This window comes from Moschus berezovskii, chromosome 14, assembly GCF_049115385.1.
Source record: "Moschus berezovskii isolate FMDL1 chromosome 14, NW_MosBer_1.0, whole genome shotgun sequence".
NCBI lineage: Eukaryota > Metazoa > Chordata > Mammalia > Artiodactyla > Moschidae > Moschus > Moschus berezovskii.
The window spans coordinates 33,382,234-33,405,048 of NC_142473.1; the positions used below are offsets into that span (position 1 = coordinate 33,382,234).

Below are 22,815 nucleotides of genomic sequence, written 5' to 3' on the forward strand. Positions count from 1 at the left end.
CCTGTCCATCACCAGCCCCCAGAGTTTACCCAAACCCATGTCCATTGAGTCAGTGATGCCATCCAACCATCTCATCCTCTGTTGTCCCTTTCTCCTCCTGCCCCCAATCCCTCCCAGCATCAGAGTCTTCTCAAATGAGTCAGCTCTCCACATCGGGTGGCCAAAGTATTGGAGTTTCAGCTTCAACATCAGTCCCACCAATGAACACCCAGGACTGATCTCCTTTAGGATGGACTGGTTGGCTCTCCTTCCAGTCCAAGGGACTCTCAAGAGTCTTCACACCACAGTTCAAAAGCATCAGTTCTTCGGTTCTCCGCTTTCTTCACAGTCCAACTCTCCCATCCATACATGACCACTGGAAAAACCATAGTCTTGACTAGACGGACTTTGGTTGGCAATGTCTCTGCTTTTCAATATGCTGTCTAGGTTAGTCACAACTTTCAAGGAGTAAGTGTCTTTTAATTGCATGGCTGCAGTGATTTTGGAGCCTGGTTAATGTATGTCCAAATGCCCTATCCCACATCTCAGAGGGCCAGTATCGTGTCACATGAGAAACCTGGTAGGATGTGCACTCCAATGGGCCCTGTGGTTCTATGATCCTTGTGGTCAGACCCTGGTGTTGGTCTTCAGTTGTCTGTGCCCTAGGACCACATATGATTCCTTCAAATCTTCCCTAAGGCCTTCTGCTTCTTTCTGCATGCTCTTTTTTTTTTTTTTAAAGAACTTTACTGAGGCACAATTGACCTACAATAAACTGCACATATTTAGAGTCTATAATCTAATATTTTAACAAGTGTATACCTGTGAAGCCATCATCACAATCAAAATACTGAACACATCTATCACTCTCAATGTTGCCTTGTATATCTTTATAATCCTCCTCTCCTTCCCACCTCTTCCTCAACAGGCAACAACTAATCTGCTTCTTGTTCCTAAGAGCTTGCATTTTCTAGAATTTATTTTGTGTTTTTTTTATTTTTAAATTAAAATATAGTTGATGTCCAGTATCGTTAGTCTTTAGGTATCCTACATGATTCTGACATTCGCTTACAGTAGGAAATGATCACCACAGTGAGGCTAGTACCCATCTGTCCACATACAATGTTATTACAATATTACTGACCATACTCATGCAGTGTATTCCATCCCATGGTTTATTTATTTTGTGAGTAAGGATTTGTATCACTTAATCCCCTTCACCACTACCCCCGTTGCCTTCCCCTCTGGCACCCGCCTGTTTGTTCTCTGTATATTAGTCTGTTTCCATTTTGTTTTATTTTTTAGATTCCGCATGTAAATGAGACAAACAGTATTTGTCTTTCTCTGTCTGATTTATTTCATTTAGCATAATACCCTCTGAAAGTGTTAGTCACTCAGTCCTGTCCAACTCTTTGTGACCCCTGGACTATATCTCTATCCATGGAATTCTCCAGGCAAGAATACTGGAGCCATTCCCTTTTCCAGGGGACCTTTCCCACCCAGGGATTGAACCCAGGTGTCCTGCATTGCAGGCAGATTCTTTACCGTCTGAGCCACCAGGGAAGTCCCTAATACCCTCTAGATCCATCCATGTTGTTGCAAATGGTAAATGTCTTTTTTTCTGATTGAGTAATAATCCATTGTGTGTGTATGTGTATTTCAAATGTTTATCCATTCACCTGTCGATGGACACTCAGATTGCTTCCTTACCTTAGTTATTATAAATAATATTGCAATGAATATTGGTATGTATATATCATCTTGAATTAGTGTTTTTGTTTTCTTTGGGTAAATAAAGACCTAGAAGTGAATTTGCTAGATCATATTGTAGTGCTGATTTAATTTTGGGGGAAATTGCCATACTGTTTCCACAGTGGTTGCATCAATTTAAAATCCCACCAACGGTACACAAAAGTTCCCTTTTCTCCACATTCTTGTCAACTCCTGCTATTCGTCCTCTTTTTGATGATAGCCATTCTGGCAGGTTTGAGGTGACAATCTTATTGTGGTTTTGATTTGCATGCTTGCTTCGTATTAATTAGTTGTCAGACATGATGAATTTTAGTTTGGGTGCTGGATTTTTTTATATTCTCATAAATATTCTTGAATTTTTTTTCTGGGAAACAGTTATTTTGGAAAAAGTTAAATCCTTTGGGGTCTTATTTTTTTAATTAAACATTGTAATATTTATTTATTTGACTGTGCTGGGTTTTAGTTGTAGCATTTGTGATCTTCGAGCTTCATTGCTGCATGCAGAATCTTTAGCTGTGGCATGTGGGATCTAGTTCCCTGACCAAGGATCAAACCTGGGTCCCCCACACTGGAAGTGCAAAGTCTCAGCCACGGACCACCAGGGAAGTATCAGTTCTTGCTTTTTAATTTGCATTGCTGCTGCTGCTGCTTAGTTGCTTCAGTCATGTTTGACTCTGTGTCACCCTATTGCCAGGCTCCTCTGTCCATGAGATTGTCTAGGCAAGAGAACTAGAGTGGGCTGCCAGGCCCTCCTCCAGAGGATATTCCTGACCCAGGTATGGAACCCCGTCCCCTGCATTGTGAGCAGGTTCTTTACCACTGAGCCACCAGGGGAGCCCTTGAGATGCAATTGGTGGGGACTTATCAGCACTCTAATGAGTCCCCATTACTACGGCAAGACCTTTCTCAGGACTCTACCCAATGCCTCATGAATCAGGAGGTCTACCTGGTGGGCACAGGCACTATTCCCAACCCTGTGTGAGCTCTGGGCACTGTACCCCCCTAATCCATTTGGGTGGTTCTTTCTCTGGTCTCAAGTAGTTTCCACACATGCTTGGGCAAATCAGTGCTCAGCCAAAGACTCAAGAGGGATCCTCTGCATATCTCTGGAATTCTTTTTCTCTGCAGCCCTCTCCTCTCTGGCACTTTGTCTTGTAGTCTCCATCTGCTTGCTCTTCTCAGAATCTCATCTCTGTTTCCTCAAGCTACATAGCTTGCTGGGTTCCACTTGGGTTCCCTTCCCTACATCACAGCTGGAAAGCTCTCTCAAGGCAGTAAGTTGGGTGTGCATAATAACAGAGCTCATCTTGCCTTTCTCCATATGGTCAAGTGCTTAATAATGCAAAGGAGACATTTGAAAAATCTAGGTTTGGCAGCCATGGGCAGAAGTAGCATCTATCTATAAATCCTGTTTGTTCTTTCAGTAGTTATGGAGCCTCCATCTTTGGGTTTCATTGTCTTTCATTGCCTGGTGTCTTAAACTATTGCTTCATATATTGTCCATTGTTGGCTGCTTTAGGAAAGGGAGTAGATTTGATCACCATTACTCTATCTTGGCAAGAAGTCTTGGAAGGCAGTCCTCTTCTACTGCCCTCACTGGCAAGTTCCTAATTGTATGTTTCCATGCATGCATGCTAATTCGCTCAGTCGTGTCCAACTCTGTGAGACGTTATCAACTGTCAGCCACCAGGCTCCTCTGTCCGTGGGATTTCCCAGGCAAGAATACAAGAGTGGGTTGCCATGCCCTCCTCCAGGGGATCTTTCTGATCCAGGGATCAAATCCGATCTTTTCCATCTCCTGCATTGGCAAGCGGGTTCTTTACCACTAGCACCACCTGGGAAGTCCCAGTTGCATTTTTATAGACTTTAATTTCTTTTCTTCCCCTATATGGTCTGGTGTTTAGTTGCTAAGTGGTATCCAACTCTTGTGACCCCATGGTCTGTATTCTGCCAGGCTCCTCTGTCCATGGGATTCTCCAGGCAAGGATACTGGAGTGGGTTGCCATTTCCTTTTCCAGGGGATACTCCTGACCCAGGAATCGAATCTGGGTCTCCTGCATTGCAGGCAGATTCTTTACTGACTGAGGTACTACAAAGGAAGCTTATATGGTCTAGAGCCCTATATTCAGTTCAGTCACTCAGTCATGTCCGACTCTTTGCAACCCCATGAATCACAGCACGCCAGGCCTTCCTGTCCATCACCAACTCCTGGAGTTCACGCAAACTCATGTCCATCGAGTCGGTGATGCCATCCAGCCATCTCAGTCTCTGTCGTCCCCTTCTCCTCCTGCCCCCAATCCCTCCCAGCATCAGAGTCTTTTCCAGTGAGTCAACTCATCGCATGAGGTGGCCAAAGTATTGGAGCTTCAGTTTTAGCATAAATCCTTCCAATGAACACCCAGGATTGATCTCCTTTAGAATGGACTGGCTGGATCTCCTTGTCCAAAGGACTCTCAAGAGTCTTCTCCAGCACCACAGTTCAAAAGCATCAATTCTTCGGCAATCAGCTTTCTTCACAGTCCAACTCTCACATCCATACATGACCACGGGAAAAACCATAGCCTTGACTAGACGGACCTTGGTTGGCAAAGTAATGTCTCTGCTTTTTAATATACTATCTAGTTTGGTCATAATTTTCCTTCCAAGGAGTAAGCGTCTTTTAATTTCATGGCTGCAATCAGCATCCGCAGTGATTTTGGAGCCCCAAAAAATAAAGTCTGACACTGTTTCCACTGTTTCCCCATTTATTTCCCATGAAGTGATGGGACCAGATGCCATGATTTTTGTTTTCTGAATGTTGAGCTTCAAGCCAAACTTTTCACTCTCCTCTTTCACTTTCAGCAAGAGGCTTTTTAGTTCTTCTTCACTTTCTGCCATAAGGGTGGTGTCATCTGCATATCTGAGGTTATTGATATTTCTCCCGGCAATCTTGATTCCAGCTTGTGCTTCTTCCAGCTCAGCGTTCCTCATGATGTACTCTGCAGGGTGACAATATACAACCTTGACGTACTCCTTTTCCTATTTGGAACCAGTCTGTTGTTCCATGTCCAGTTCTAACTGTTGCTTCCTGACCTGCACACAGGTGTCTCAAGAAGCAGATCAGGTGGTCTGGTATTCCCATCTCTTTCAGAATTTTCCACAGTTTATTGTGATCCACACAGTCAAAGGCTTTGGTATAGTTAATGAAGCAGAAATATATGTTTTTCTGGAACTCTCTTGCTTTCTCCATGATCCAGAGCCCTGTATTAGCCAGTGTTAAATCGAGGAAGCAGAACTACAATGGATGTTATAGAATGAGGAATTAATTAGATGAATTAGGCTTTACTCCAGTGGTTTCCAGCATATGTTCCCTTGATCAACAGCATCAAGCCTCAGCATTAGTTGGAGTCTTGTTAGAAATGCAAATATATAGGCCCCACCACAGACCTATAAACTCAGAAGCTCTGAGGGTGATACTCAGAAAGTTGGTTTTAATAAGCCCTCCAGGTAATTCAGATGTCTGAAGTTTGAGAGCCACTGTTTTACATAACTGGAGGAGAGACTGGGGAAGTAATGGTCCAAATGAGGATGTTAAAAAAAAAAAAAAAAACTAGGGGAAAATCACTAATTGACTCTCTTAATCACTAGTTTGGGTGAACAAGTTAGTGCATTCATAGCCAAGTGGTCTGGCAAAAGATCTGTGTTGCTATTGGTCAGCAGAGCTACCAATAAGGAAAAAGAGCTGGACATGAAGCAAGAACAAGAATGTGCAGCAAAAATAAAGAGCAAGGGGAAATTGGAACTTTCTGGCACCTCTCTTTTCACCTCTGACCATGAGAACCTTCAGATTGTGATCCCTGCTGCTTCAGTTTCACCTTCCAAATATTGTGCACATTTTCTTTTGGCCAGCTCTGATTCTGAGCCAAACAGGGAAGGGAATTGTGGGAAATTTAATTTGAGCTTAACCAAGTTAGTATATCACAAATCTACCAAAGTAGAACTTGACAAGACAGGAGATTCTAGGAAAGGTAGTTGCAGATTAGCTAAATGGACACACACACAAACACAAACCACAGCATTCCATCTCATGTTAATATGACATTCAGGCACTTCTATTAACCATATTTAGCTTCCAAAGTAAAAAATAGCAAAATTATGCATCTGATTAAACACTCCACTGTCCAGCAGAAAAATCAAAAGTATTCTAACCCTCTCCCCAAAGAGGATACAAATTCCTATATGTCACTTTATATTTTCAGGCAAGTTCAAGCCTTTTCTAGTGGGTCAGAACCCTTTTTGACACCTATTAATAAATCTTATCTTCAATGGTAGGAGAATGAGAGGAGGAAAAAAGAACTAGTTGATACATACCTAATAGATTCATAAAATAAGGAAGAAATACTCATAACTATTATAATCTTCATTTCTGCAACTAGTCATGCGGTCATATGGTATCGATAACTTCCTTCTTCCACGACCCATTCCATATGTCCTTTGTCCTCTGCATGTATCTTGGATAATCTTGATTCCCTGCCTGGTGGAATGACCCAAACCTTCTGAAGAGTCTGGACTATTACTAATCCAGCCTGTGCTAAATTGTTGCAGTTTTCCATTAACTTTTATCTCATTAAATATTATTATTAATATAAAATTTATTATTATTATTTATAAATTATTAATATAAAATTATATCACATTATATATTAAAAGTAGCCCCAGGAGATCTACTGCATTCCAGACAAAGTCTTCCTTGCTGTCTCTGTGTAATCACAGCCCAATTTCTCCCTTTCAAATTAGGGTCACAAAGCAGCCTGTTGGTTGGGTAGCAGGAAAAGCCCAAAGTAGGCAGAAGTCCAGTGCGGCAGGCTCAATTTCCAGTTTAATGGAACTTCTGATGAGTTCTCTGGAGGAAGTATTTCTCTCTTGGGAATTATGACCTCTGGTTGGTAATCTATTTTATATATAGCAGTGTGTATATGTTAATCCCATCCTTCTAATTTATCCCTCCCCACTCTTACCCCTTTGGTAACCATAAATTTGTTTTTTATATCTGTGGATCTGTTTTATAAATAAGTTCATTTGTATCTCTTTTTTCAGATTCCACATGTAAGTGCTATCATATGTCTTTGGCTTACTTCGTATGATAATTGGTAGGTCGATCCATGTTGCTGCAAATGGCATTTCATTTTTTATGGCTCAGTAATATTCCATCACACACACACACACACACACACACACACACACACACACACGGCTCAGTAATATTCCATCACACACACACACACACACACATACACACATTCATACCACATATTCTTTATCCATTCCTCTGTTTATGGATATTTAGGTTGCTTCCATGTCTTGGCTATTGTAAATAGTGTTTCTATGAACATTGGGGTGCATGTATCTTTTCTAATAACAGTTTTCTCCGGTTATGTGCCCTGGATCAGCACTGCAGGATCCTATGGTAACTCTATTTTCACTTGTTTAAGGAACCTCCGTTCTGTCTTCCATAATGGCCGCACCAATTTAGATTCCCATCAACAGTGTTAGGAAGGTTCCTTTTTCTCCACACCTTCTTCAGCATTTAGTGCTGGTAAACTTTTCGATGATGGCCATTCTGACTGGAGAGAGGTGACCCTCATTGTAGTTTTGATTTGCATTTCTCTAATTAGCAATATTGGGCATTTTTTTTCATGTGCTTTTTGGCCATCAGTATGTTTTCTTTGGAGAAATGGCTTAGATCATCTGCCCATTTTTCAATTGGGTTTGTTTTTCTGTTGAGTTGTATGAGCTATTTGTATATTGTAGAAATTAATCTTTTCATATCATTTGCAAGTATTTTCTCCCAGTCTGCAGGTTGCATTATTCCTGATTGTCACAGACCCTTGATTGTCCTGTCTCATCCTTTACCTGCACTTATTCCCATGGTACTACCAACGAAAATCCGAACTGTGATGCCACCACGTTCATGAATAGCCCATCCACCAACCCTACTAAGGAGGTTATCGAGCTCATCAAATATAAATAACCCAATCCGAGAATCTCATTTTAAGAGTCTGTTTTCTGGGACCACTTCTGGTACCAATTATTCTGTCTGGGTCCCAACAAGAAACAGATGGCACACTTGTAGTAGGAAAATTTGAGAATTTATCTTCATCATGCCTATTTACAAAGCCGTGGGTGTAGGGAAAAATCTACCAAGGGGAGGGAACCAGAAAATGGAGGCAGAGTGACACTTTAGCTGCCAAGATCTTCAGAAGAGGAACAAAGCGGCCAGACGCATCTTGTGCATGCGTGCATGCTAAGTCACTTCAGTTGTGTACAATTCTTTGCGATCCTATGGACTGTAACCCACCAGGCTCCTCTGTCCGTGGAAGTGGGTTGCCATGCCCTCCTCCAGGGGATCTTCCAGTCCCAGGGATTGAATTACTCTTTTCTCTTACATTGGCAAGCAGGATCCTTACCACCAGGGAAGCCCTGAGGCATCTTACAGGGAGGGAATTAAAGGAATAAACTCCCTCTTTGAGCCTCCCTGGTGGTTCAGATGGTAAAGAATCCACCTGCAATGTGAGAGACCTGGGTTCAATCCCTGCGTTGAGAAGATCCCCTGGAGGAGGGCATGGCAACCCATTCCAGTATTCTGGCCTGGAGAATCCCTATGGACAGAGAAGCCTAGCAGACTAGAGTCAGACACGACTGAGCAACTAAACACGAAATCCCTCTTTCCTCTAATTTCCTATGGGAGTCTCTGGTGAGTAAACCCAAATGCAAGCCAGCAATCGGGAAATATTTATGTGGCTCATCTTAGGCTGGACTGTACATACCCATTCTTTGAAAAGGTTGGTGGCTTGTCTCCCACTTCTTCACAGTATATTGTAGTCAAAGAACTGAATTTACAACTTCCTTGAAATTAGGTCTGGCCTGCAAGGAGATCCAACTAGTCCATCCTAAAGATCAGTCCTGGGTGTTCATTGGAAGGACTGATGCTGAAGCTGAAACTCCAAAACTTTGGCCACCTGATGCAAAGAGCTGACTCATTTGAAAAGACCCTGATGCTGGGAGAGACTGAAGGAGGAAAAGGTGAAAACAGAGCAGACAGTTGGATGGCATCACCAACTTGATGGACCTGAGTTTGATAAGTTCCGGGAGTTGGTGATGGACAAGGGAAGCCTGGTGTGCTGCAGTCCATGGGGTCACAGAGTTGGACACGACTGAGCAACTGAACTGAAATTAGGTACAGTCCTCTTTGTTCTTTTCTAAAGCTGTTATGGCAGTTTGCCTTTCCACATGCATTTTACAATCAGCTTTTGTCATAAAGCTTGCTGGGGTTGACTGGAAGGAAGTACAATGAACCTACAGATTAAACTGGGGAACGGACAAGAGAGGTGTAATGTTCATGGATCAGAAGACTGTCTTCAGGCCTGATTTCTCTCATTAGCGTATCTTGCAGTTTTCAGCATACAAGTCTTGCACATACCTTGTTACACCAAAGTCTTTTGGGTGTACGGCTGAGGATGTCGGGTCCAGCTTTGTCTGGTTTTCTCCAATTATTTAGGTCTTTTGGTTTCTTTCATCAGAAATTCTAGTTCTCAGAATACAAATTCCATTCACTAATTTTGGGGGGCAGATTCTGAACAATTCTAGGGGGTAATTACTGGCACTTCTCCAACATACTGTGGACCAACATCTCTCTTTCTCCTTTCCTGTTTTGTTTAGGCTATGAAAAGTTAAATGCAAATGGTGAGACAGCCTTAGGGCTGGATGAAGGTGCTCTCAGATTTTACTGAATTGGGCTCAGAGGAGCAGTGCTGAGTCTTCTTGCTTTTCAGAATGTGAGTCATTTAACTAAAAATGACTTCAAGATTGAACAGCTGATGCTAAAGACACACCACACACATATCTGGAGTTCCAGTGGGCTTTTATTGAGATAAATTAACAAATCAAGATTTTATCCACCATCTTTTCTTTTAAATTCAGTAGAGACTCTGGTCAATATATGTATACATACAACATAAGACATTCCAACAAAAACACAGCCCCACTGGAACATTTGCCAATTAACAGAAAGCCAATTTTCCCATTCCCCAGATGTTTTCAAAATTGAGTCCCCACTGTTCACTTCTCAGTGGAACTGGTCCCTTGTGGCTAGGGACACTGGAATTCTATCCTGTTTTTAATAAACAAAAAATAACTTTTTTTCGTTTTAATTTTGCTTCAAAAAAGGGAATAGTGACTTTGTTTTCTCCAAGCACCCCTCCCCCACAACCACTGGTTAAAATACAGTAGCCTGTATCTTAATAGCCCAACCCTTCCCCCTCCCTTGCCCTGCCCAGTACTGTCTACTGGAGAATTTAAATACACTTCTGTTGGAATCTGTCAGCTATGGAGGGGCACAGTCCAGGTGCCAGGCTAGCTCCCTCTGACCTCATGAACCTTTGGACACTTAACTCTTTACCCCAAAGATGAGTTTTTAGATCAGAAAGGAGTGGGTTTTCTTTGGAAGTTAAAAAACAAAAACCAAAACCAAAAAACTAAAGGTATAAAGTACAACTACAGGCCCAAAAGGTCCACTAAAGTTCACCAAGAAGTTGACTACATCAGCTCCCATGAGGCAACAATTTTTGGCTTGACAAAGGTACTTTGCCAGAAAAATGATTCCACAACAGCTTAAGATACACAGAACGCTGAAAAAAGTAGCAAATAAAAACAACATGGCTTAATTCCCAAGAATTTATTTCATCTTTTTGTTACTCATCTATAATAAGGTCAAGAGTGTGACTAAAGGCAGATTCTGATGAGGTCATGAGCTTGCAAAGTGTTTCTAAATCCTTAGTGCAGATACCCTCCCTTTTGGGGCAAAGTAACCTCCCTCCCACCCCTATTAAAAAATAAAAAAAAAAGAAAAAAATTAAATCAAGTGATCAGAATGAGATGTTTTGATTCCAACAATGTACACTCAAGGCTTTGTGCTGAACTGTCTGGTTCTAATCCAAGCATGATGGTATCAAACACAAAGCACATGGCAAAGGAAAGATGCTCCCATCTCATTCTGAAAACAAATATTGATAACCAATTGCCTCCCCCCTCCCCCCAGGGCCAACCTGTATTATGATGCTGGGACCAACTTGAAAATAATTTAGAGATTATATTTAGGTTTCTCTCCCCCTTACTTCTTCCCATGGAAGATCATTTTAGAATAAATTTATTCCATTCTATTCCTAAGGGAAAGGCAAGAAGGTTTCTCCATCGGAATGTAAGGAAGAGAGAGACAGCAAGCTGTGTAACAGTCCATAACTCATTACACGACTATATAACCACTGGTTAAACCAGGAGCTGATTGTAATTTAAATATTAAAAGTGGAGTAGTTTTTATCCAAATGAACCACTGGAAAAATACTACCATTACTTAAACACCCAATACTGGAAGGAACAGAAAAACAACTAATAGTAACAATGCTCCTTAAGGGGGAATTGAAGAAAAAAAAAAAAAAAGACTAGGCTTTGACCTAGTTCGTAGAGCATCTTTCCATTTAACAATTCCTATTCAAGAGTCAAGCACCAAAACTGGACAGCTGCCTGTATAAGGCTGTGTCCAATAGTGGTGTCCCAGATAGTTTTAAGTGCCACTCCTCATCAGAGGCTGTACTTCACTAATACTTTCAATTTAAAGTCTGTGCTTTAGAGGGACCCACAGGCACGTGGCACCAGGCAGAGCAGTCGGAGGATGGCAATAGAGACTGCGCTGTTTGTTTAGTCACCCACACACTCTCCAGCGAGACACAAAATTGCATTTATGAACTTTCCTTGTTTTTCCTCTATAATGAATGATCCCTCTTATCTCGCTAGAGATGGGGGGGGCGGGTAAGAGAGAGCTGCATCAGTACAAGGGCAAGATTTTTTGGTCAAAAGTTGATGCCTTTTAAGTTCCCTCCCCCCACCCCTCCCTGGAAAAAGGTTACTTTCTTAATTAGGCCTTGCATTTAGTAACCAACATTGGCTGGAGACACAGTGTGGCTTGGATACCAGATAAATTAGTATTCTTTTTTGGGTTTGTACTGTGCAGCTCTTGCTACAATTTTGAAGGAGTTAGGGCTATGTCTGATCAGGAGGCATCTGCAGGATTTTGATCCTCAAAGAATTTTGGAATCACAAATAATTTTGCTTAGAACTAGGCAGAGTCAAAAAAGCAACTTTGAGTAACTGACTTCTTTATCCAGATGAGTTAAGCATGGAAGTTTATGTAAGACATATCCTGGAATATTTTAGGGTTTTAAAAGACAATGACAAATGGAAACCAATTTTTTTTTCATTTTTTCATTTTCTTTTTTTTTTTTAAATCCTAGATGCCTCCTGATTGACCTAGTATACTGGGTTAAAAGGGAATTAAAAACATTAAAAAAAAAGTTCACTGGTATTGATTCATCTCACTCCTTTTGCCTGGAGATCAGGCCAAACATCAAGCATGTTGGGAGGGGCACAATTTAAAGCAACACTATTGACTGTAAAGCATTTGCCAGCAATTTACAATGCAAAATGACAGATAATTCTTGTCACAAAGCAAGAGGATGGCAAGCAGCTTTCTGTAGCATGAAAGTTAACAGTTCTCAGGGGTTGCCCGTTCCTGCAAGTTTATGTATCAAGGTGGGCAGAGGGCAACACACAAAGTACAGGAGGTGGTCCGCAGAAAGTAAGCCCCAGAACTGCTAAAGTTACCAAAGCTGGTACTGGCTAATATTCTGAAATGCAAATCCATGCTTTATACACATACTGCTCAAAGACACTGCTGCTCAATCACATCCCCACACTGCAAGGCAAATTCTTTGTCCCCTTTTGCAGAGCTTGAAAAGTTTCTCAAACTTTTAAAAAAGGCTGGCGGGGAACAGTATCAGAGAGAACGTCTCAAAAAAATAACATCTTGAATTACAGGTTTCTGAAGCTTCCGTGCTCTCTGTCAGGCCTACCCCAAAGGTACTATATGAGACAGTGTGGCAGCAGTGAACCCCAGACTTCTGGGTCTCTTTCCCAATGTAGGATTCCTGTAGAGGTCTGCTCTTTACAGGAAGAAGCCAATATACTTTTTAGATTTAGTGTTGCGGAAAACTGAGCCCCTCTCATCTTTAGCTGCTCCCATAATCACTCTAATCCCCTTAATCCCAGCAACCTTCATCCAAAAAAAAAATATATATATATGTATATATATATATATGAACCCAGAAAAAAAACCTATTTACAAAGTTTATACAAGTATACACACCCAATTTTCTATGGGACACGCTCTGCCACAGAGGAAAGAGGGTCGAAGGCTCTGACAGGTCTACGCATCGAGTGCCACAGCTGCTCACGGAGGCGCCTGTAAACCAGTCTTTAGTGTTCTGCTCTAGAGCACAAAAGGCTTGTCGTATGGCTCCTGCAACGACAGACTGCTCTTTCCTTTGCGAGCGATGATGGTGCATCTACTCAGCCCAGAAGAAATTTTTACTTGGGATTGTTTTTTTTGTTAAATACATGTATTTACAGTGCGGATGAACTGCAGTTGCATATCAACTCCTCCACATAAAGAAAAAGAAAATGGTGTTTAATATTACTAATACGTTTCATCTTCCAGCCCTGGGCTTGAGTATCGGGTAGAAAGGGAAGAGAGAGACTTCAACTTGAAACCAAAATGAAAAGACAAAAATTTTTAAAAGAAAGAAAAAAGAAAAAAAAATACTATTGTTGATTCCTTGGGCTGTGTCTAAAAGATGATATTCTGAATGGTCTCATAGCATAAGGCACTTCGCACAAATAAGTAATAAGCTCTTCAGGCTTAAAAACGGATGAGTAACCAGGGAGAAGTTGAAATGCACTCAAGAGTCAGCTGTTGGGAGAATTTTGAAATCGTAGACAAGCTTGTGTTTATCAAGGTTCTTCTCTTTTTAGGGTTTCTCCCCTTCTTTCTCTTCCTTCTTTGTCCCCCCTTCCCAGAAAAATTTTTAAAAAACCAGCAGTTAGTGCAACTAATGTTCAGTCAGCACACAGTGCAAACAAGTGGAACAAAAAAGGTAAATTCCTTTTCAGCTTTTCTCTTCACCAGTTAAAAAAAAGAAGAAATGTCTGAGCTCTTAAGTCTTCATAGTTCCAAAATAAAAGAAGATGAAAAACCCACAAAGAGAAGAGCATTCCCCCCAAAATCGATGTGTCACAGATCCAAACGAGCCTTCCATAGTTTGTCAAAGCCTAAAGAAAAAAGAAACCTAAAATTATCACTGGTAAGCAATATCAATTGGGACACACACACGTGAAGTAGGCGTTCACAATTCCATCCCAAATGCTCTTCACAATAGCTTCTACTGAGCCTCTTTACACACTACAGAATCCACTCAGGATTAAGGAATTTCCACTAGACATCCCAGAGACAGAATGAAATCCTAAAAGTTCTGGTAGCAGGCAGTAGTCATCTGTTACAATTTTAAAAGTTTTTTTTAAATCCTATATGAACTCAACAGCCTGTCAGTGTACTAGCATACATGGGCTAGTTTTTGTCCAAGAGTTCTGTGTTTGACAAGTAAATTAGGATAAAAAGGTTAAAGTGAAAAGAGTTAATTTGGATAATCTAAAAATAATGGGTAAAATGTTCATTGCTAATTTGGAAACTATCATCTCTGAAATCAGATTTTCCTTACAGGAACATTGGCTGTTTTGGAGGCTTTTTTCCTATGTTAATTAAGCCTTGTTTTAAGCATTTCTTCCAGAGTCCTATAGTCAACAAAAGATGAAAAGGTGGATGCACGTGAGGCCAGTGGCCATTTAAAGTAAGGCAGTTATCCTCATAACCTGATTATACCTTTAGCAATAAGGTTTTACAGATAATTTAACCTAATTTATTAAGGTACCCATTAGAAATTAAGAGTGAATGCAAACAGATGAATGAGTGATAAAGGAAAAGAGCAAAAATATTTTCATATTCAAAACTGCTTATTCATTTTTGCTTCCATTATTTTAGAATTCTGAATTTGTCTTAAGTACTGTTCACATACATTACTTAGAAAGATGGCATTCAAGACCTGCACTTATGGATTCGCCAATAAGATCACTTCAACTGAGATACTTCCTGTTTACTGCCATTTATGTCAAGAGGTATTTCATCTTTTATTGCTATCAGGTTTCCCCTGGGGGAAAGAGGACCTTGGTCTCCTTCCTTTAAACATTGTGCTTACTTGGCTATTTTGTCAGGGACACACATGCTTATTAAGGTTTCTCATCTTCTACAGGCTCGCTGTGGTATTCTGCCACATACAGGCTCTTGTCAATGTTGCTCGGGATAGGTTTGATTTCTGTTCCCAGCTGCTCCTCAATACTTTTCAGGTTGAAGCGATCATCATATGTGATCAAGTTGATGGCTAAGCCAAGATGACCAAAGCGACCTAACAAAAAACAATTCTAATTAATGAGTTAAATATGAGAGTCAACGTGCAAGCACTAGTCTGTATCCATATAGGATTGATGTTTTTATTTAGTGCCACTCTGAGTATATGAATCCATATACACATTATTCACAGCCTAAAGTAACAGTGTCAAAAGTTACCAAAATACACAGTATAAAACACAAACAGTACAGTTACAAAAGTGAGGTTCTAATTTGTAAATCTTAAATTAGGCATCAGCTTATTTTAACTTAAAAAAAATTTTCTGGAAGAATTAGAAATTGATATATCAAAAAACAAGTTTAAATTCACTATTTTAATTGCTACCACACTCTACTTCACAAAAGGAACAAAATTTAGTGATTAAACTTCTCAAAAAAATTCCACAAAGAACATCTCCTTCCTTTTCCTCACCTGATCTTCCAATACGATGGAGATAGGTCTCTGCCAGCTTTGGGAAGTCAAAGTTTATTACCACATTCACAGCTTGTATATCAATACCTCGGGTAAACAAATCTTTAAAACAAAAGAAAACTCCATTATATCCTTCAATTTGGTGTCATAATACTCTTTAACATTTATTTCTAAAGGAATCTAAGCTTCACTCACTTCATGCAGTAATTCAAAAGCATCTGTAAATTATTGGCATTATTTCTCATGCACATTAACCATAAGCAGCTTTCTGTTCACAAGTTACCTTTTCCCAGTGTTGTATCAGTTTTTAAAAATGGTCTGAGGTAACATAGAGCAAATCAAGGATGACTGAAAAAGCTTATACACTCAAAAATGACCGGGTCCCAAGTATAATTTTCTTCACTCTATTTTTAAGTATTTAATCCAAGGTGAATAAATTATTTTTAAAGTTCATTGCATAATGGAGAATACTTTAAAAAAGAGGCAATCTACCAGCAGTAATTTATACTTTGTTCAGAATTCTTTCATCCCATTCTGCTGAATGATTTTTAACAGGTCTGAGGTAAGCTAATATGCAAGACTATCCCTTCTACTTTTTTCCAGTCCCACAATTTATGCTAATTTAGGCTTTGACAAATACACATAGACACAACTCCAATAAGCTAATAACTAGGTTTCCCTGTACTTCTCAGCTCCACATGTCAAAATAATCCATGATGGTCAGATAAGTATTTCTAATATACTGGTTTGTATTTGTAACGTTATTTTCAACTGTCTCCAGATAAAATTTAAAATTGACATTCAAAGTCCTCTGCTCTATACTCTGGTTGAAACACATCTCAAACTTCGACTATACCAACCTCACCTACTATACTTCTTTAAACTATCTTCTTAGCGATCTATAGATTACTTTTTATGCCAGGCCCCTAACGAAATAGTCCTTCTTATCCAAGTCTAAAACTCATCTATAGCCTATAAATTATAATTTCATATCTTCTCAGATCACCTCAGCTAGTTATTTCCCTCTCCTATGAAAATTTAGGGTTATTTACTATATATACCTCACACTTGCAAATTACCTTTACTCCCTTGGAGATCTAGCCCAATGTCCGTTTTTGTCAAACTTTATTGCCACATAGCCATGGCCATTTGTTAAATATACTGCCGCTGAGGTAGAACAGCAGAGTCAAGTCACTTGTAACAGAGACCACATAGTATGCAAAGTCTAAGATATTTACTACATGGACTTTACAGAAAAAGTTTGCAGGTCCAGCCTGAGGTTCTTAACGTCATCTTTTTATCTCTGATTAAACAACTACTCCTTGAGAGGGGTGGAACTTTTTATGTATTTATACATGTTACACATAAATGTTCAGTATTTATTGAATGATCTATTTGTCCACTGTTCTGAAAAATGAGAAAGAAGAAAGCACTGGCACTTCAAAAACTAATCTGAGGGCAGCCTCAGCAAGTTAAGGCTTAAAAATAAAACCATGTAACCACAGCAGTAATTTGTAACAATGTGTGAGTTCTGTAAGTACTACAAACTCTTTCTAGGAGAAAAAAAAAGTATTTTTCATTCTCAAATAAGGAAATGGTTAATGGCAAATGGCACCTTTCTACTTGTCTGTACAGTTGACCCTTGAAAAAATCAGGAGTTAGGGTCTCAGTTGAAAATCTGCATATAACTTTATAGTTGGCCCTCAGAACCCATGCATTTCTGTATTTATCTCTGTGTATAGCTCAAAAATTAAAAAAAAAAAAAAAAAACCCCAAAACTAGGTTCTTCCCTCTATCCAGAAACCTAGTTTAGATTATAAACCTAGTATCAATACTAAGACTATATTCCCAGTGTACAGACAGGAGGCTACTGAATCTAACTGTCCACATGCACCCCCAGTCTGCTTTTCTTTATGCAGTGAAATACACCAGAACACAAACTAGTCCGATTCAGGCAAAAGAAAGAAAGGCCATAATAAACTTTCAAAACATAGTTTCTTAACATAATTCATTTTGCATATGCTAAAGAGGACCCATTCCTATATGTTAAAACTATTCAGAAAATACACAAACTCCAAAACTGATTTAACAGGCAGAGATGAAGTAGGAGTGCCAAAATAAGTGTTCTGCAGTTTCAGGTAAGGAACCTAATTTCAAAAGTTAACTACAAAAAAAGTTACCTACAGCTCATTCTCAACTTCAGAAATTCTAGAAATGGTAGGAGAGGGAGCTGACTATGTAAGTAGCTTCACTGCAGGCTAGGACAGAGAAAGAACAAAAAGGAAGAAAAACAATGGGTAAAGGAACAGAAAATACCTACCAGTGCAAACAAGATTGCGGCATAAGCCATTTCGGAAATCATGAAACACACGATTTCTATGTTCCTAGGAATAAAGCAATGCATTTATTGATTACAACTCACACAAGCCTCTAAATTTCCATCATTTTTTTCTCCTATCCAATCAGTTTCTTTATACCCAAATTTGTTTTCATGAATGAGACAGGAGCCACATTCAATATACGTTAAAAACAAAAGGTGAAAAAAAAATAATGTCTCCCATGGGAATTAATAAGAAACAAATACACACCTATTCATATTATCTCAATTCTTAAAAGGTATTTTTTTTTTGCTGGAGTGGGTTTTAAGTGACAATTTTCACCATATTTACTTCTAAAATGTTTCAAAAAAAAGATGCCAAAAGTTTAGCTTAACTGAAACATCTACTTATCTTTTCACTTATTATATACAAAAGCTAAAAATAACTACTTTTCAGTTAAAAAAAATAAAAATGAAAACACACTAACTCAAGCAAAATCAATAAATTTACCATCTGGCAAACTGGTCTTTCTTTTCAATGCAATGTTCTTCCAATCTGAAATATTCTCTTCCATTTTATACATCATTTCCTGTGATAATTTTAATATTAGGTGCCTACATGATGGTACCTGATCCATGACAATAAGCTTCTTTGAAAACCATATGTGAGCTGATTAAGTTCTTAACCTGTCAGACTATAGAAACTGTTTTCCTATCATGAAATTTCACAATGTTAGCACACACAAACATAATATGTTGATAGTTTTGAATTTATTTTCTGTTAAATCAAGTTCTGAAACAGATTCCATCCTTTTTCTAAAGGCAAAAAATAAAGAGAAAAAGATGAACCTGAGAAGGTACACAGATAAACCAGAACCTTCTACAAACCTTCCAAAACTATGGCTGATAGTCACACATAAAGTGGCATCTGAAATGTGGTATGACTGAAGACTAAATTTTAAATAGTTTAATGTACACTAGCCCAAATCTAAGATTATGGGGAAAGAAGGGAATAAAATCTCACATTTCTATTATGCTTGGCAATTGACAAACTATTCTTTCATACACAATCTCAATCTGCCTAAAACCTTGTGAAGTAAGGGTGCATACCACTACCCCTGTTTATAGTTAGAAAACCTTACCCCAGAGAAGTTAAAATGAAGGGTCCTTTGCCTACTAAACAGTAATTTATTCTTAAAGTCAGGGCACTTGGAAGAGCATTAAAACAAAATTCAAGAAATATTCAGAAAAAGCTTTTTCAAAAATCTATGCAAGTACAAGTTTTACACTCACCTGCCTCATTTTAGCATGGATATAGAAGCAAGAATAACCCAGTTGAGAAATCTTCTTGGCTAGCAATTCAACTCTCTGAGAGGAGTTACAGAAAATAATTGACTGGTTTATCTGAAGCTGAGCACAGGAAAGAAAGAAAAAAAAAAGACATAAGAAAGAAAATAAAATACTGACAAGCAAATATTGAAAACACTAAGAGTTATAATCTCATGACATAGGAGATGCAAAACTATAAAAATTTTAAGTACTATTCATTTAATAGTAGTAGAAGTTAAGCACAGTTAATATAGGACCACTCCTTCCAGGGGAAATGGAGGGTTAGCTTCCTGTGAGGAACTCATAACTTTTTCCATCAATGGGTCAACAGATAATCTGGTATCCTGCATGTTACTGAGTTTTTTCTGGCTGCACCACATGGCTTGCAGGATCCTAGTTCCCTGACCAGGGATTGATCCAGACCCCCTGCATTGAGAGTGTGGAGTCTTAGCCAGCTGACCACCAGAGAACTCACCCCATGTGTTACTGTTTTAAAGACACCTTATTTACTCATGGCCAACAGCACTATAACTCAGTTCTTTATGAAGTTTATCTAATACATCATCTTTGCAAGATGCATTAGTCTTCTTAGGAACACTGGACAACGTGTTAGCACTATGCTTAGGGGCCATTTAAGACAGCGGAATCAAGAAAAAAAGCACAAAAAAGTGGGGAATGTGGCATTAAATAAGACTGTGAAAAGGGTGTTCATTTCTGAGCTCAAACAAGAGGGCAGGGATAAACAGCACAAAGTCTCAAATTTTTCACATGCGTTTTCAACATCTGAGTACTGACTTCAGGGTGACAAGGAAATTCTGGCAAATAGGCACACTTGCAAAAACACATCTACTTACAACAGAACAATAATAATTACTGAGAATAATGGGATTACCTGTAATTAAGGTCAAATTATTTTAGAATCAAATTAAAAGTGCCTATGACCTGTCAATCATATAGTATTAGCTTCAGATCAACAACTGAAACTACCTTTTGGGAAAAACTAAGGACTTTTTTTTCTGCACTGAAAACGATAAGAAAACTGATACAACTGTTTTATCGAGGTTAAGAAACGGATATAATTCAGCAGCTGAAGTCTAACTGGCTCACCCTGGAGAAAAGTGTGTTGAGGCAGTGTACTTTTTGGCGCTCAGTTACATATGCGTAGTACTGGGTTACTCCCTTCAAAGTTAGTTCCTCCATCAGGTTAATCTCATAGGGTTTCTGCAAATGGGAATTCTGAAGGAAAATAAAAAAAGTTTTATAGTTAAAGCAGAGTTTATTTCTTTAAATAAACTTTAACTCAAAATATATCCTCCTATATGTTTGATAAACTCTTAACTGAAGGGATGCAGCTCTCTTTAAAACATATAATCTGTCATTACCATAAAATGGGACATCTAACGTTCAGATATACAGCTAAGTTATTACTATTTTGTACTTTAAATATAGGATTATGTTGTAATCAATTTATCCAGCATCAATAGCTATGTCAGACACTGGCTTAATCAACAAATAAAAATCAAAATACTTTTTTATCTTACAACTTGAAACCAGCACAAAATATACACTAGTAATATAATGTAATTATTGATAAAGTAACTCATGGGCAACAGGAAGGTACTGCTTCCAAGTACAAATTTATACTCACCATGAACTTCTGTACACTAAGAGGGAAAGTAGCAGAATATAATAAAATCTGTCTGTTTTTAGGTAGCGTGAGAATAATATCCTCCATTATCTGCACAAAATCCTGTGACAGCAACTTATCTGCCTGTAGTACAAAGAGAAGATGATCTTAAACACAATGAAATCATGTCTAAGGTTTTTGGTTAATAAGGAATCATTCCAGCAAGAGAGTTCACAGAATGTTCCTGGCTGTAAACACTGTATAGTCCAAAGGCACCAAGACACATTCAGTGATACAAAAAGTCTGTAATACTGCTCTTCTAAGGGAAAAGAAATCCCAGACAGACATAATCCTTATTCCCATGTGATTTTCATTAAAGAGACATTATGGTATAATAGTTAGAAGTACAGGCTACAGCATTAAAGTACCTGTGTTTAAAACTTGTCAGGGATACAGTTTTTTGAGGCAGAAGCAGAGTGTGCTTCCCTTTGCCTGGCAAATAATAAAAGCTATCCTTTTCTACTTCACCCCCTCACACAAACAGAAAACTTGCCTCCTTCGCTATTATCTATGTTGGGAGGTTTCATAACTACTATTTCAGTTTACACAATGTAAAAATCAAGATGTCTTCTTATTGTAGGAATTACTTTATAGGATAACTAACTACCTTATAGGATTGTTGTAAAAATTCAATGAAAAAACACGTAAAGCACTTAGTGCTAACACAGTCACTAATAAATGTGCTCTCTCATTACTCAAAGATAAAAACCTGTTTCAAATTAGACCAAGAGGAAACGGATCCAGTTATCTTAAAACAGACCAAATAGGAAAATAACTTCATTTCAAAACATCAACACTGGTGGGTGTGGGGGTGCTCAAGGAGAGAATGTACACATACTTGGAGCCTGATGTACAGCAAAAACAACACAACACTGTAAAGCTATTATCTTTTGATTAAAAATAAAAAAATCCAAAACATCAACACTGATTTCATATACATATAAAACGCTTGCAAGGTCCCAAGAATGCAGAGCTGAGTAAGTTCTCAAAAGGCACTTATAATCTGATGAGAGAACACATATAACAGAAACAAAAAACCAAACAATATCAAGTTGGATGTGTTAAATGAGGGGTTTTTAAGATGCCTTTTCTTTTTTAACATGCTTTTAAAGATGAATCACAGAATGAAGAGAGATGTAGAATGGCCTTGGCTTTGAGGTTATTCAATGACTTCTGACTGCAAAATAAACTATCTGACTTCCCTAAGAAAAAGACACAAGACTGAATTATTCCTATAAACACCTATCATCTATTGCTTTTAAAAGGCAAAACATGTTTTAGAAGCAAGTTAGTTTGAACAAACCAACAACAGTCATGAATTTACTAGGTCTTAAACACAAAGAGGTTATGCTTCATTCACTGGCAGTTATAAACAAAGCCAAATCAGTACAGAATAGTATGTCTCCAAATGAAAAAAACGTTACCTCATCCAATACTATCATCTGGACATGATCAACTTTTGCTACGCCTTTCTTGATAAGATCCAGGATTCTTCCAGGGGTAGCTATCACCACATGCACTACGCAAGGTTAGAAAACATGTATTTTCGTTAATTTTAGTTGGGGCAAAAAGGATACAGTAAAGGTTTATCACATATATATTTTATCAGAAACACTGCTGCAGGAATAATACAAAGAGGCAAAGATGTGTTTTAGAATATGGATTTCCATCTCCTCTTCAGTTGGCTAGAGAATACCAGTTAGTTTTACCTCTGCATGCATTGGGCTACACAGCTTTCCAGTTCACCTGTTCCAAATAAGGAACATAGTCCTTTGTCTGAGGGAAACCCCCAGGGAAATACAAAAAGTATGCCAAATTTGTGATACAGCAGCTTGCCTCTAATCTATTAATAAATAGATCAATGGTCTGCAGAAGACTGTAAAAGGATCAAGTAAGATGATCATTTTAAATTAACAAGGCAGTACAAAGAATACAGTAATTAACCTAATCAA

At 38.7% G+C, this 22,815-nt stretch overlaps 1 protein-coding gene across 4 annotated transcripts in view; it reads right to left on the minus strand.

The window, feature by feature from the left end:
- Nucleotides 1-9,614: 9,614 nt before the first annotated feature.
- The window catches only part of DDX6 (DEAD-box helicase 6), a 30,907-nt gene continuing 17,706 nt past the window's right edge, over nucleotides 9,615-22,815 (minus strand). For all 4 annotated transcript variants that reach the window (XM_055423141.2, XM_055423143.2, XM_055423140.2 and 1 more), the window contains exons 7-14: nucleotides 22,288-22,382; nucleotides 20,825-20,947; nucleotides 20,284-20,412; nucleotides 19,141-19,257; nucleotides 17,851-17,914; nucleotides 15,531-15,632; nucleotides 14,910-15,116; nucleotides 9,615-13,929 (exon numbers count right to left, since the gene is read on the minus strand). In XM_055423141.2, coding sequence (XP_055279116.1) covers nucleotides 14,941-15,116; nucleotides 15,531-15,632; nucleotides 17,851-17,914; nucleotides 19,141-19,257; nucleotides 20,284-20,412; nucleotides 20,825-20,947; nucleotides 22,288-22,382 — 806 coding nt within the window. In that variant the 3' untranslated portion in view covers nucleotides 9,615-13,929; nucleotides 14,910-14,940. The remainder of the gene's footprint in view (nucleotides 13,930-14,909; nucleotides 15,117-15,530; nucleotides 15,633-17,850; nucleotides 17,915-19,140; nucleotides 19,258-20,283; nucleotides 20,413-20,824; nucleotides 20,948-22,287; nucleotides 22,383-22,815) is intronic.